This window comes from Clarias gariepinus, chromosome 19 (assembly GCF_024256425.1).
Source record: "Clarias gariepinus isolate MV-2021 ecotype Netherlands chromosome 19, CGAR_prim_01v2, whole genome shotgun sequence".
Classification (NCBI taxonomy): Eukaryota; Metazoa; Chordata; class Actinopteri; order Siluriformes; family Clariidae; genus Clarias; species Clarias gariepinus.
This window is the reverse complement of record NC_071118.1, coordinates 28,526,302-28,542,030: the sequence shown is the minus strand read 5'-3', so window position 1 is coordinate 28,542,030 and position 15,729 is coordinate 28,526,302. Positions and strand designations below refer to the sequence as shown.

General features: G+C 36.6%; 1 protein-coding gene across 1 annotated transcript; it reads right to left on the bottom strand.

Moving 5' to 3' along the window:
• Positions 1–2,875: 2,875 nt before the first annotated feature.
• Positions 2,876–15,192, bottom strand: oacyl (O-acyltransferase like). The gene is made up of 15 exons (XM_053478036.1): positions 14,997–15,192; positions 12,417–12,550; positions 11,699–11,777; positions 11,175–11,310; positions 10,597–10,802; positions 9,432–9,614; positions 8,395–8,497; positions 7,960–8,061; positions 6,855–7,020; positions 6,532–6,611; positions 5,631–5,741; positions 4,306–4,429; positions 3,415–3,592; positions 3,116–3,258; positions 2,876–2,980 (listed from the first exon to the last, which is right to left on the bottom strand). Exons 1-15 carry the CDS (start codon positions 15,190–15,192, stop codon positions 2,876–2,878), a joined length of 2,046 nt encoding a protein of 681 aa, XP_053334011.1.
• Between the last annotated feature and the right edge of the window lie 537 nt (positions 15,193–15,729).

The following is a 15,729-nucleotide window of genomic DNA, read 5'->3' as shown; positions in this document are numbered from 1 at the left end:
TAAGACACAAAACACACAGAGGTCTCTCCTCTGCCCTCACCATCCCCACCATGAATTCAAGCGCAACATAGGCTTCATCATGTTTTCCTTTCGGCTGGATCTTTGGTTGATTAGGCTGATGATGCTGAATCACCTGCTTATTTGTGGTCCATGTAACAAATGTATCCATTGATGTTATTATGCTCACTACATACAGTACGCTACTGTGTTATGGTCTAAAATGCCCCCGACCTAGGCCACGGATCGCCCACCTAAATTCATAGGTTTATGGTTTACAAATTACAAATTATAACAAATGAATTTAATTATAAAGTAAGCAATATAAAAAAAAGGTTGTATAGGGGGCAAAATATATAAATTATATATTTTTTCATATACCACATGTATATTTTTATATTGCTTATTTTATAATAAAAATAATTTCCTGTCATTTTTCACCACAAACAATATTTAGTGTAATTTGTGATAAATAATTTGTTATTTGTACATTGACAAACCCCTGCAAAATAAATGTGCCATAAAATAATCATTTTGGGGGAATTTGTATTAATCGTCTCGACGGCTGTCACGTGCCTAGGGTTAATTATAATAGTAATAATATATTTGATTATAATAAACCTTTGAATGTATGTCCTAATATAATATTTGATAGAGATTATGTAGGGGGTCAATCCGTGGCAGGGGGGGATTTTAGCGCGTAACACGTGTTTGTGTCCGCGGTAAAGTTAGTTTGATATTCGCATCTCCGAATTCAATAGCTGCGTAAATAAACCCGCAAATAAGATACCCAGATATATTTCCTCTCTACACTGTCTTTAAGCTACATCCGCCTTAAATTATACATGTTTAAAATTATAAACACCATTATTCTCTACGGCACAACGAATGATTTAGGGATCATCGCAAAACGCCGCACACCAACAAAAAGCGTAGAACGATATTGATCTTCCCTTCTGTTCAGCGCCTGAAGGATCAAAAAGCAACTTTGTTGCCGCACTGGAAACTAGAAATGCCAGACTAGTACTGCCTGATAAAATATTAATGTTTAACAAAAACACAGAAACATCAGCATACACATTGAAATAAATGAAATGACATATATAATACCGAATGTTTCCTTATATATTGTTCCTCTGCAATCAACATGCCGACGTTAAACCGTTATTGTTGCACTATGGTTCCACTTTTTCTCTGATGTTATTTTAATTTACTTGTATTAATAATCCATTTCTTTGTGTGTCATTATTTAGTTTCGAGTGTCCGATAAAGAAAATAAAGATGAAAAAAATCAATAAAGAAAAGCATGAATTAGAAAAGGTACTTTCATATTATTTTCCACTAATTCCCTCCCGTTCATTGCGCCCCACCTGTCATATCTCTATTCCCCACTAGTGGGGCGCCCCACACTTTGAGAACCACTGCTCTAATCTGAGGTGCTGTTTGAGGTTAGTTGGTGATTTCTGAGGCTGGTGACTCTAAATGAACTTCTCCTCTGCAGCAGAGCTCAGTTTGGGCCTTGTTTTCCTGGGAAGGTCTTCATGAGAGAGGCATTTATTTATTTTTTGGTACATTTTTCTTGACCTTCCTTAACTATAACATAATCTCAAATGATCCACAAGAGGGCGCTGTCTCACTAAGAAACCCTCTGGAGAACAGTCCTTTTAAATCAGGTGTGGTTCAAATGCACTCAACACAAAAGTTGTTTGTTTGTTTGCTTATTTATTTATTTATTTACACACTTACTTTTTTCGATAATTTGATATATGTCGTGCATGATAAACATTTATTATACCACGCATGGCCTGTTCAGGTTTCCTCCTCCATTTACTTGCCTAGTGTAACATCCTGTATTTATAATTCTAGACAATTATTTTGTTTTTTTTCCCACAAACATTATATTGAAATTTGATTTGTTGCTAGTTTTATATCTATAATTACTTTGTATTCTTTGTTATAGATGTTGTCCACATCCTAATTACACTTACATTTACACAATTATTGTAATAATTGTTATATGATTCCTAAATATCTACTAAAATACTACATAAAATTCTAAAGGTATCAAATTCTCAGCTTTGGTCAGGCGTTATCAGTTTTCAAACTTAATTAAATACATTGAATAAGTTAAATAAGAAGCCAAACTCAGTTATTAACTTACAACCAATTAAAAGAAATATTACATAATTTAGCTTCCATGAAAAAGTTTCTCAGTTCCTTTTCAAACCTGTGTTTTATTAAAGCAGACCTTTAATTTTCTTATATTTGATACATCACTGGCTAACAATGATGCACACACACACACACACCATTAAAAAAAGCAAAATTGCCCACTCGATACACAGTTCCTCACTGAGTTCCACAAACCTGTTCGTAAGGAAACGTGATTATAAATGTACAGCAATATTAAAATCAGTTCATTTACATCAAACGTTTGAAATGACTTGTTGTTAAAAACTTAAGAGGTCTTTTAATGTTGATTATGCGAGTCAGCATGCGGTCTGCAAACCACCAGCGCGTAGATCAAAACACTTATAAGTCTCTGATGGTTTTTTTTTTTTTCATTTAGAACAACAGCAGGAGTCCAGAAACAAACACGGAATAAAAGCTTCAGAGGGAAATTGATCAAATAAAATGCCAAAACTGACGCTGCGCTTTTCTGCCCAACACTCACCATCAAACAGCAACGTGTGACATCTGAAAACACAATGTTCATGTGTATTCACACACACACACACACACACACACACTTACACTTATGTTGTTCAGGTACAAAAACAAACAAACATGAAGTGACTTTTTTACATTTATTTATATCCACACACTGCATGTGAGTAACTCTCAGTCCATCGTGCTCCAGTCCGGCTTGTTGCTGTATTTATGCTTTAGGTGAGCTCAGGAGCTGATAGGGCTTCTCAATCAGCACAGTGAGAACCCAGGAGAGAACCAGGGTGAGGGCCGAGTGAGCCAGGAACAGATAGAACTGCAGAGAGAGAGATAGAGAGAGAGAGAGAGAGAGAGAGAGCGCGTCATTCAACAATAGGTCTTGTGATTACACTGTATATAAAAAATGTATATATGTATTATATGATATATATTGCATCGTGAAAACACTTACGAAGTTCAGGTCAGTGTAGTGGAGGAGAGTTTCCTGTTTGGAGTCGTAGAGTAAAATGAGAAGAGGGTGAACGAGGTAGCAGGCGAAGCTGATGTTGGACAGAGGAACCCACACACGCATGGACAAGAACCTATTCACAAAGCCTGCGCGCACACACACACACACACACACACAGACGGAAGGTTTACTGAGCACCCAATTTCATGGCGAGTAACCTGTATGTGATGAATAAACCGGTTGCTGTGGTTCCGTTACGTTCGTGTGGTCTGATCCGGACCACATGGTGATTGTGCTGGTACCTCCGTATCCCTGCTCACAGGCGAGGATGACCCAGGCCACGGCGAGGGCCCAGAGTGAGCGATGGAGCCCCTGATACACCGTGTGACCGGGTGACCCTTGACCCCTCAGCAAGTAAGCAGATCCCACTATCACAGCCATGATGGACAGAGAGACGAACCAACCGGAAGCCGCCTGCCACTGAGGAAGAAGGATGGGACGTAGATGCAAATGGAGTCGCGTTAAAATAAACGCTAGACAAACTGTAGCAGAAACAAAAACGAACAAATATAAAAAAACAAACACTAGACACACTACGGGCAATTTGGGAACACCGATTAGCCTAACCTGCATATCTTAGGACTGTGGGAGGAAACCGGAGAACCCGGAGGAAACCCACCAAACACGGGGAGAACATGCAAACTCCACACACAGAGAGGGGAATCGAGCCTGGCCGGGAATCGATCCCGGACCCTGGAGGTGCCAAGCCACAGTGCTAACCATAAATCAAACAATTCGTTTGATACAAACTTGTTTTGTGGTGACACACAAATTTCCACACAAACAAAGAAAATTGCGAGACATTGCAGAATCAATTTTCCCCCATCTCTACTAAATACTCCTGAAAACTAAAGGGAGGCATGGAGCAGAGTTTATGTTACTGTAACTACAGTATATTGTATAGTAAAGGCATTTAAAATCTCACATGTGAGAACTGACTCAAGTCAAAGCATATGAACTCTTCTTGTGTACTGAATAATATTTACTCATCTCAACTTATTTTCATCAGCCTTCCGAAATCAAGTATAAATTTTAACACAGGCGTCTTTAGACTTTAGTGGCGATCTCTAAGCTAATTCCCAATTATGCCAAAATATCTCTTTGTATTTCCTCTGTTGTTTAATGCACATTACCCGCTGCTTTATGAGATCCTCCTTCTTGGTCACCGTGTAAATCCCCGCGAGGACGCCCAGCAGGTACGGGCCATATCTGGTGTACGGCTTGTTGTAGTAATACTCAAAGTAACTTTCATATTCACTGAAGAGAAGACGATGAGAAACACATAGACAAGTACATTTACACCATCCATCACTCAAAATGAATAAATGACGTGATGCCTGCTGCTCTGCTCGCTGATCTGAACACGCCGCTGCTACTGTTCTTGTACACAGTAAATAGCAATCAAATGAGAGTAAACTTATTAAGAAAGTAACTTATTTCTACAGCAATTTGTCACTAAATACTTTTTTTTTATTTAAATAACTTTATATTTTATTCAAGTTTTAATTAATTGTTTTAACTAGTCTCAGACACAGGGAACACAAGTCTCAGAGACCCTCTGAAAGTGTGTGTGTGTGTGTGTGTGTGTGTTAATGCTCCAGCTAAAATACTGTACATCTCAGATAAAGCATTTTTTATACCTCAATCTCCTCCATTTCACTCATACAGTCTTTATGTAAATGAGCTACTGCTGAGCCACGCCCCTCCAAGGAACAGCAGAGCTGAACAACAAGCCAGGGGAGGGGCCACTTCTTATCCGAGGTCACAGTAGGGAGAAAATCTGACCGTCTAAACATGACTAAAAGTGGATTTTGCATACTAGGTGCAGAATGTTCATAATGTTCTGTTAATATCTGATCTGTTAATGATACATGTTCTCACTTTTGTTATAGCAGCTATAAACACCCGTTCTCTCACCAGCCTCGTTTTTTTATTTAAAGTCTCTTGACGTTACTAAAAGCCTAATAATAAAGTTTACCATTTTTTGTTATGAAGAAATTGCAAAGTGTAAACTCCTCCGTCGTGAAGACGTCTGGAAAGTTACAGCTTTTTACCAACTTTTTAAATTATTAATAAATAATAATACTCAAAACATCTGATGCATCAAGTAAGAGAAGATAGATTACATTTTTATGCTCTTATATTAAAAATGCACAATATCAAATTAGACCTTTATCTTTCATTATTGACGAAATAATTGTTTTAAGTGCAATTTATCTTAATTTATTTTTATTTGTTATAATTTATAATTTAATTTATTATGTTAAATCTATCATTATTATCAGCAGAGAATCAGAACAAACTCAAGGTGTAAAATATTGGCACCTCTGGCTCAGGTTTACACTAAAAGAAATGAATGTTTTGTGTGATGATAAGAGCATTTTGTGTGTGTGCGTTACGAGCAAGGACATAGAAAGAGTGTGAGATTGTATTTAGTGACTAAGCAAGGTTTACTCACAGTGTTGTGGGCTGGTGAACAGGTAGGTGCAGAAACTCAGTGACTAAAGCACTAGAAACACACGACATCACCAACATTGTGAAAGCCACGCCCACCAACACACGCTTATTCCTAAAAAAACAAAAAAAAACAAAGGAAGATTATTGTTAAGTGTCCGTTGATACAATTACACCAATAGCGTTTAAGTCAAAGCAGGACTTTTGATTGTGCAGAATAACAGAACAGGAGTAAAAACTCCCTTTATGTCTCTATATAATCTGCTAATACACTAATGCACTTATCCCAGTGTCTCACTAGTGCTTGGTTGAAATTTTTATTAAGGGAAAAAGTTTTCTGAGTAAGCCAGAGACATGATTGAACTGCCGGCTTTACGTTACAACACCGGCCTCCCAGGAACTCCTTTAATGACCCAAACATGTGGAAATGCCTGAAAGCGAGGTCAGGGGTACGTGGCGATAACTCTCAGCCGAGTTCCTGTAATGTGCAAGTGGTGTTGGTGAATGATTGTGTGTACAGTTCACACAGACAGCTGCGTCTCTCCTGCAAGTCCATGACAAGTTATATATCGTTTTTTAAGGACCAGGCGTTTCACTTGCTGAATGTTTACAGAAACGACTGCGGAGGGTTCGGGATCATCATTCACATTCATGTCTGCACCGTTCGTATGTTTTACTGCGGCTAAGAGTCTCATCAACGTAATAGGCTCATCACCTATTTACTTATTTACTTATGTAAAACTCAAATATATAGTTCATTTTAAAAATATGTATATATTTTCAATAAAAAGTTGTTCCTAAATGGTATCCAGCATTTTTGTGGCATTTTTCAGTTCAGTATCAGTTCGGGCACTGTGTAGGCACTGACAGACGAATACAGGTGTGTTTTAGAAGCATGAACTCACAGTCTGTAGAGGAAAATGAGGAATGGAGTCGTTGCATAGAACTGGAAATCGACTGAGAGGTACCAAGTCCATGGTGCACACTTCAAACAAAGAAAAACATATGTTTACACTAAAGTTTCATACAGTACTGTGTAAACATTTATTATATTCTTATATTTTATTTATAGTTTTAATGTGTGTAATGGTGTGTGTGTGTGTGTGTGTGTGTGTGTGTATCAATATAATCTGTAATTTTTATACTGACGAACATGTCGGACCTTTTCAGACAACGTGTGTGAAAGTTAAGGGTGTATGTGAGTGTGTGAGGTGTGAGAGATCCGAACCGTATGTTTGATGGTAATCAGGTTGTTGACGAGCAGCAGGTTGGACCACCAGAACTCTTTACAATTCAGTATTTGGTCTTCGACTGTGAACCAGAACGGACCTTCATGAAGGAAGGAGAAGAGTGCAACGATCGCACACACGATGAAGAGGTGCAGCGGCTGGATCCTGGAAACACACACACACACACACATAAAAAGGGATCATTAAAAAAAAAAATCATGAAAACATCTAATTATACAGTTAATCCTTGGGTTGCGGGATGATTGGTTCCAGAAGTGTGTGTGTGTACACCAAAACACTGGTATATCACAGTGAAATTCCCCCATAAGAAATAATCGAAACACAGATGAAGAACCATTCGCTCAGTTGTGATCATGTGACGCTCGGCAGACAGAGCGATTGCGATGTACTTGTATATCAAGCCCTTGCTTGTTTATCAAAGAGGATTTTTTTTATTTATTAAAAAAGTTATGCTCGTTCTGCAAAACACTAGCAAACCAAGTTACTTACAATCCAAGGTTTTACTGTACTTACTTTTAAATGTATTCCTTGTTCTGTGTGTGTGTGTGTGTGTGTGTGTGTGTGTGTGTGAGAGAGAGAGAGAGAGAGAGAAAGAGGGAGAGAGAGAGAAAGAGAGAAAATGCACAGGAAGTCTGAGATCATAAATTATTAATCAAAATAAAGACAAAATATATTTATAAAACAATAATATGAAATTTATATTTGTATTAAATATTACTGAGAAAATAAATGGAAAATATTTTTTAAAAGATAAAGGAAATAATAATAATAATAATAATAATAATAAAAATAATTTTAGAGCACCATCATGCAATATAATACAAAATATAATATTATAATGATTAACAATAAAAATAAATACAAAAATACATTTAAATACAATTTCTACAATAATACAGAATAAGCTTAATCATGTAAAAATCATGTTCCACAAAAATATATGTATATTTCATAAAAGTTTTTTTTATTATTTATTTATTTTAATTATTAAACAACATTTAATAAAATATTATGCAAATGAACTATTTTTAAATAAAATAATACAGGTACAAGTCTTAAATACAAGTCTTAAATATCCCAAACCTCTTGAACCTTCTAAACAGGAAGTGAGCGATCAGTCGGAGGCTCAGCTTGTCATCCGATTTCTGGACGCAGCCAAGAAAAGACTTTGCACTCAGGAGACCCCTGGGAAAATAATAATAATAAATAATAATAATAAAAATAAAAACATAAAACATGCGTTAGAAACATTTACAAAATTAACAAATGAAAGGAATAAATATAAGAATAATGATAAAAATATTAATAAAAATATATAATGATAAAATATATAATGATAATAATAATAATAATAATAATAATAATAATAATAATAATAATAAAAAAAACATAAAACATGCATTAGAAACATTTACAAAATTAATAAATGAAATGAATAAACCAGGTGTTATTTATTTCAGCCCTAAGTTTCTTTACTAATACGAGACAGAGATGACATTATACGCCTGCCACTCTTACCCAAGTAATAAAAACGTATCGACGGCGAGATAAACTGGTCCACTGAAAGCCACCACGTACAGAGGATTGTCCTCCACCGCCGCCCTCCAGCGCTTACTGTTATCTAAAACGCAGAACACACAACATTTACACACCACTCTGCTGCTCAGTTCTGGGTTCTAATTGGTCAGGAGGCGTTGATTAATTTTCTACAACATAATTTTTATGTGTATTGTAATTATCAACTTCATGCAAAATAATAATGTTATATTTTGCATGAAGTATAAATAATGTTTATAGCTGCTATAACAAAAGTGACAACAGGAGCTAACTTCTTTTCACTGAACACTAACTGTATTTATAAAGAGATAAAAAATTATATATACAGTATATATGGATAGATAAGAATGTAATCTGTGCTAAATTCCTGTAGTTTATTTCTCACACATTGTGATTTTGCTTCATTTCTCTTTTAATCTTTTCCTTCTCGCTCATCAAAATGAACAAATCTTTTGTTTGAGTCATTTAGTTCAATTATAAAATGTTACATTTTTAATAAACAGACCCCCAACACGTCTACATACACAAATTTTAGGCTATAGTTCCATTAATGAAAATAATAAAAAGCAGCTAAGGCCATATTATAATAAACTGAACGAGTAGCTCAACTCTTATATCTTCTAGTCCGAGTCGTTCGTTCTTTTGAATCCATCGCACCACATAGTGTCTATGGGAGTCGCGTGACAAAGGAACGAATGACTCGGACCAAAGACTCAAAGGTAACTACTTAATTCTGTTTCCTGTACATAACCTATGAAGGTTTTGCTATGCTTTGTGCATGTGCGCCCAGTAGATAATGAACGAATCACTCTCCGAGACGACTTGTTCTTCTAAGTCACATTAAAGATCCGTTCAAAAAGAACCAATCGTTCATGAACGACCCTTCACTAATACTCTATTTTAAGCTCTAAATACTATTTTACCGCGCAGCATATGGTTATCTCTCTCTCTCTTTCTCTGTGAGTGAGTGTGTGTGTGAGTGTGTGTGCAGTTCGGACCGAGGCCGCTCCAGGCGCTGAGCTGCACTGTGTGTCCACAGATGATCCAGAAGAGGCTGAGAACACGAACACCATTGAGAGACGGATAACTGCTTCTGGAACACACACCGTGGCACTCCCCGTCACCGAAACACAGACCACGGACCCGGACGGAGAGCGAACGCAGGAACGACATCACATGGCCTGAGAGAGACACACACGAGACACAGAAGGAAATAAAAAATGAGACATTTAGTAAAATGTGTGAATTATTGGGTCCTTATATGAATATACTGTATAGGTGTCATCATGCACTTGTATGGAAATATGAGTACCGTGTAGCTGTGATTAAGTCCATATATGGAAATGTTAGTTACACTGAGTCCATATACGGACAAATGGAGGACATTGATTCCATATATAGAAATGTCAGTTGCATTGAGTCTGTTTTAAATGTAATTAATTAAATTAAAATAAATTGTTCTTTATTAAGCGTACATGTCCATATATGGAATATTTATTAAGGCAATATATGGAAATGTATACATAATATATTTGAGACCATATGTGGACAAGTGCATGTAATAAAATGTGGGCACCATGTGGGTGTGATTGAAATGTGGGCATTGATGACTCTATATTTAAAAATGTGGGCATCATCAAGACCATATATGGAAATTTTTGGCTGGAATATGGGAATGAAGCTGCAAAATGTTGAATTCTTAAAATAAGCAGATTATTATTATTATTATTATTATTATTATTATTATTTCTTTTTGGTCATAGAAACAACTGACAACAACCATATAAACACATGAACTGATATTTGCATAGTCAGTTAAAATAAAATAAAATTCAGTTCATCATATTGCTGATTTAGTGCTGAAAAAGGGGATATTTCACTCTATACTGCACAATCCTGAGCCTTACAGTATATATGTTTATTAGAAGAAAAAAAAAACAGGAAAACAAATAACAGGTAAAATGCTTTGAGCTTTTGGGCTACGACCACATATTGGAATATATTAGGATATTGAGGCCAAATATGGAACTCAATGAGTCTGTATATGGGAATGTGTGTGACATCAAATCTATACATGGAAATGTGTCTCTCTCTCTCTCTCTCGTTCAGATAGATTTCTCTCTATCTGTGTGTGTGTGTGTGTGTGTGTGTGTGTGTACTAGCCTGTGTCTTGACCCTCCTGCTCCCTCTGTTGTGTGTTTTGGAGTAAAATGCATTCTTTGCTCTGATTGGCTGAACTGTTGACCAGAATCGCTCCATAGTTCAGGGGCTCAACCTCTGACCGGGCTTTTCTCTTTTTATTCCACTGGACCAGAGCAACCCAGACGGTCACCGCGAGCGGCAGAGCCACCATCACGACACACACACACCTGAGAACAAAGCATGGCATGTTTGTAAAAAAGACATTATTTATTCAATGCATTTCATTAAACCGGCTGTGGTTCATGTGCTTTAGGCCAGAAACACTCGTCCTTTATGCGGTTGGGATTCACACACGACACTCAGAACGTCTTCACTAACTGGGTAACTCGGCCTCATACGGTCGTCTGAAGCCAGTTTTACGAAGGTTTTTATTTCTCTGAGTCAGAGAAATAATTTTTAGTGAGATACATACAGTAGCTTCAATGCTAATTAGAGGATCTTAGGAAAAATATGTGTCTGTGTGTGTGTGTGTGTGTGTGTGTGTGTGTGTGTGTGTGTGTGTGTGTGTGTGTGTGTGTGCGAGAGAGAGAGAGACTTACAGACACACTACAGCAGACAGGTCAGGTGTGATGTTTTTTCTGATACACTGAGTCATAAGAAAGTCCAGTGTTGGTTCTGATGTGAACGGATCCGGTACAAGAGGAATGACGGGGGTCCGACCCTGTAGGAAATCTTCTACACACAAATTGTATATTATAATATATACAATTATATATATATCATATGTGTTTGTATAAATTATAATATAATAATAATATATATTACTGATTAATTCTGTACAAACACTCTGGCAATAATTATAATAAAACTACAGGCTTTGAAATAAAGTTTTAGTCTATTTTTATATTTCTCAACAAGTTTTCAACAAAAATAAATGTAAGATCCAGTGAGGTTAATTTAAATTAATAAATATAAGGTATTTATTAGGTATTTAGGCAGCAGAGGAACCCTTTCTTAAAATGATTTTAATAATGGCTCTAATTGTTGTTGTTTAGTTTTCTATCTTTTGTCTGACTCAAAAGATTTTGGTTATTTTTTGTTCGATTTCAAATAAATCTCTCACCATGGACAATAAGCGTGCTCACGTCTGCTTCATTGCAGGAATCAGGAACACAAATACCTACAAAGTAGTCCAGCGCCCCCTACATAACAACATTGTGTTATCAGTAACGTGAAAACACAGAGGAAACAATTTCCCACATCATCCTGACCTACTCCGCTGGAAGCTGGACTTTTGCTTCTTTTTCTTTTCCTCGTCAAGAAAAGAAAAGCACAATTTGTTAAATAAGTCTATCTGTCTTCAAATTCATATTCTTATTTGTCACATACACAACCATACACAGGATGATACGCAGTGAAACGCTTACACCAATGTTTGTGACCATGAAATGGAAGTAAGTAAGTTTATTTTATTTTATTGTTACAATAAAATAAAATAAAGTAAGGTACAAAGGAGAAATATGTAAAGAATATAAAATGTAAGAATGTAAAAAAATAAGAAGTGTATAAATAAAGTATATAAAGTATGTGGAATGTGCAGACAGCAGCAGTACAGGGTCGTCATGGAGCGTCACATGACCCCGATGAACAGCAGTGATATCGTACATTTTTAAAGTGCAATAGTGCGGAAGTGTTCCTCTTTTGTATGTAAACAAACCTCGGATGTAAACTTGTAAGATGTAAACAAATTAAAGTTGTGAAGGCAAAGTTACAGCTTCAGCTCTGACTGGTACAAACCACTAAGACTGGAGACTCCTTCCATAAGTATTAAATAAAGGTACCTGTTTGAGAAAGACCTGGCAGTATCGTCCTCCAAATCCAGGGCCTTTAACGGACAGACACTCCTGCACAGAGCCGACTCTGTTCACGTTCCCGCCCTCGACGTCGCTGCCCAACTTCCCGAATGCGTCATACACTGATCAGACCACAGAGGAGACGATTTACTGATCGACTCTTTAATGCCGTGGAACAGATTCATTATTAAGCAAAGTACGATTGACTTGCGAAAACAATAGTTCGATAGAAGTTTCTAAAAAAGGGGGCAGTTTTTAGATAAACAGTTATAATATTGAAGTTAAAGCCTATTTAGTCTCATTACTGTAACTCCCCGTACTTGGGGTTTCCTCATTCCATCCTGGCTGGAAAACAAATGGATCAAGAACTCAGCAGCCAGACAGGAATGAAGAACAGACCACACATCACTCCTGTCTTGGCTCGGTCTCATCGGATACCAATTAAATATAGAATTGATTTTTAGTTTCTTCAAAATTGATCTGCACTCTGGCTGTAGAATTTTTTTAAAGAAATTTTTAAAAAAGACGAATACATCGTCGTCTTGAACATAATCTTTTTGCTTTTCAAGACACTTTATCCGTCTGTCAACAAGCTCTCGTATTACCTCATTACAAATAGACTCGTCTGCTCTGAGCATTAATACAGTAGGTTTCACTTGAACCTCAAGTTTCATAGAATGCTTTTAGTTTAATCTGCAGTTGGCCGAGAGGATTTTTTTTTTTTGGCAAGTTAACTTGCATTTAAATTTATTTAAATTTAAATTTTAAATTTTTATATTAATAAATTACCAATCCACCAATCAGGCCTATAGGGTAAAGCAGCCAGAGAGTCTCCTCAGACCTGAGAATTTTGTTTCTCACGCTCTGAGAGTTCTTCAGGTGCCTTTTGATAAACTCCAGACGGGCTGCCATGTGCCTTTTACTAAGAAGTGGCTTCCGTCTGGCCGCTCTACCATATAGGCCTGATTGGTGGATTGCTGCAGAGATGCTTGTCCTTCTGGAAGGTTCTCCTCTCTCCACAGAGGACCTCTGGAGCTCTGACAGAGTGACCATCGGGTTCTTGGTCACCTCTCTGACTAAGGCCATTCTCCCCCGATCGCTCAGTTTAGATGGCCGGCCAGCTCTAGGAAGAGTCCTGGTAGTTTCAAACCTCTTCCACTTACGGATGATGGAGGCCACTGTGCTCATTGGGACCTTCAAAGAGGCAGAAATTTTTCTGTAACCTTTTCTGTAACTGGAGACAGGTCTACTGAGTCAGTCTCTGAGGTCTACAGACAATTCCTTTGACTTCATGCTTGGTTTGTGCTCTGATATGAACTGTCACCTGTGGGACCTTATATAGACAGGTGTGTGTCTCTCCAAATCATGTCCAGTCAACTGAATTTACCACAGGGGGGACTCGAATTAAGCTGCAGAAACATTTCAAGGATGATCAGGGGAAACAGGATGATCAGGGGAAACAGGATGCGCCTGAGCACAATTTTGCAAACGCTGTAAATACTTATGTACATGTGCTTTCTCAATTTTTTAATTTTTAATAAATTTGCATCTCTAGAATCTCTAGAAACTATTTTAATGTTGTTATTATGGGGTGTTGTGTGTAGAATTCTGTGGAAAAAATGAATTTAATTTAAAAGGCTGTGACATAACAAAATGTGGAAAAAGTCATGCGCTGTGAATACCTCCCGGATGCGCTGTACTGTATAACACAGCAAGTTGTTAAATTATTACAGAATGGCACAATAAATGTATCTATTTACAGTAACAATTAATTCATAGTTGCAGCCACAAAACAAATCTGTTATCAGTTTTATCTGTTAGCAGTTATAAAAACATACACCAAAAAACTCCAAGACGCTATATTACATGTATAAAGTGAAACGAAAATAACAAATACTCTATGAAGCCTAATTTTATTATTTTTTTGCAATTTGGTTACTTTACAGCTGTTTAACGGTTTGTAAACTGAAAAAAGATTGATTATAATCAAATTTATCTCATATTTCTCTTCATGATTTCTTCTATGACATTTTTATATCTTTATCCTAACTTTTTGGTATTTTTGTCATATAACACAACGTTACTGTAAATGTAACTATAAATGTATAAAAATCCACCGTGTTGTAGCCATTAGTGCTGTTAAAAGATTCTATCATTTATTAAAAAAAATTAATTAATATATGGAAATACTAAATGATTTTGTACATAATTATACAGACATGATAAACATATATAACAAAATTAGTACAGCATATAATATGTGCCTAAGACTTTTGCACAGGACTGTGTGTATATATATATATATATATATATATATATATATATATATATATACACACACACCCCCACTATAGTATAATATAATAATTAGAAACCCAATCAATATATTGTTTAATTAAATTAAGAATGGATCATTAAGTGCAAACAAGGACCAATTCTTTTTTTTACTGTATAAAAGATTATCAGTTATCAATTATTTTTTATCAGTTCTTTAATAATGTACTGTAATAATCATCAATTTTTGAAGTAATATAATTATAACAATTTAGGGATGAGGCTATGACTTACTGAGCACTGCGTATTTGTCAGGTTGATTTCTCTTCAGTTCTGTGAGGAACATCACAGCATCCCGAGCACATCTGGCGGTGACGTTGAGTCCACATGCAGCCGTCCAGGAGCAGAAGAAGAGGCCGAGGGTGGAGAGGACAGCGGTCTTTCTCACCTGCAGCATCGTTGCACTCTCAGGTCGGCTATGATGGACCATGTTTAAATACCACGGCCGGGAGATGTGATTACAGAAGGATGGAGATGTTACTGGCTTCTTTAAATCCTGCGTGCAAATCGAGGATCCAGAGACAAAGGTCAGAGCTTTGGTTACATAAATGTGTGTTTTCACGTCCAGTTTCTATCATTTGTCAGTAATGATAACTGTGTTGTACATGTTGTTATCATGCCTGCATCTGTTTCACTGCTGTTACCTGATCTGCATTCCCTGTATACTGTAACTGTCACTAACAACACTTATACTGTATACGTGATTTCATTGTTACTTAATCTGCATCTCCTGTGCAAGTGTCACAACCAAACGTTTAATCTGGCATCATTATTTCCTGATCTGCCTTTTTCTGTGTAACTATTGTAACCAACACTTCCATCTGTCATTGTTACCTGATCTGCATCCCTTGTGCAACTTTCACTGCACTTCCATCCATGTCATAATAGTTCCCTGATCTGCAACCCTTGGGTACCAGTCACAAACAAAACTACCATCTGTATGATCATTGCTACCTGATCTGCAACC

Bases quoted from the DNA above. Each gene is read 5' to 3' on its own strand.
- oacyl (XM_053478036.1), bottom strand. From the start codon at position 15,192: ATGGTCCATCATAGCCGACCTGAGAGTGCAACGATGCTGCAGGTGAGA. The intron at 11,778-12,416 runs GTACCTTTATTT...GTTGTTATGTAG, and splicing joins GCCAGGTCTTTCTCAAACAG to GGGGCGCTGGACTACTTTGT. The intron at 6,612-6,854 runs GTTCGGATCTCT...CTTTGTTTGAAG, and splicing joins TGATTACCATCAAACATACG to TGTGCACCATGGACTTGGTA.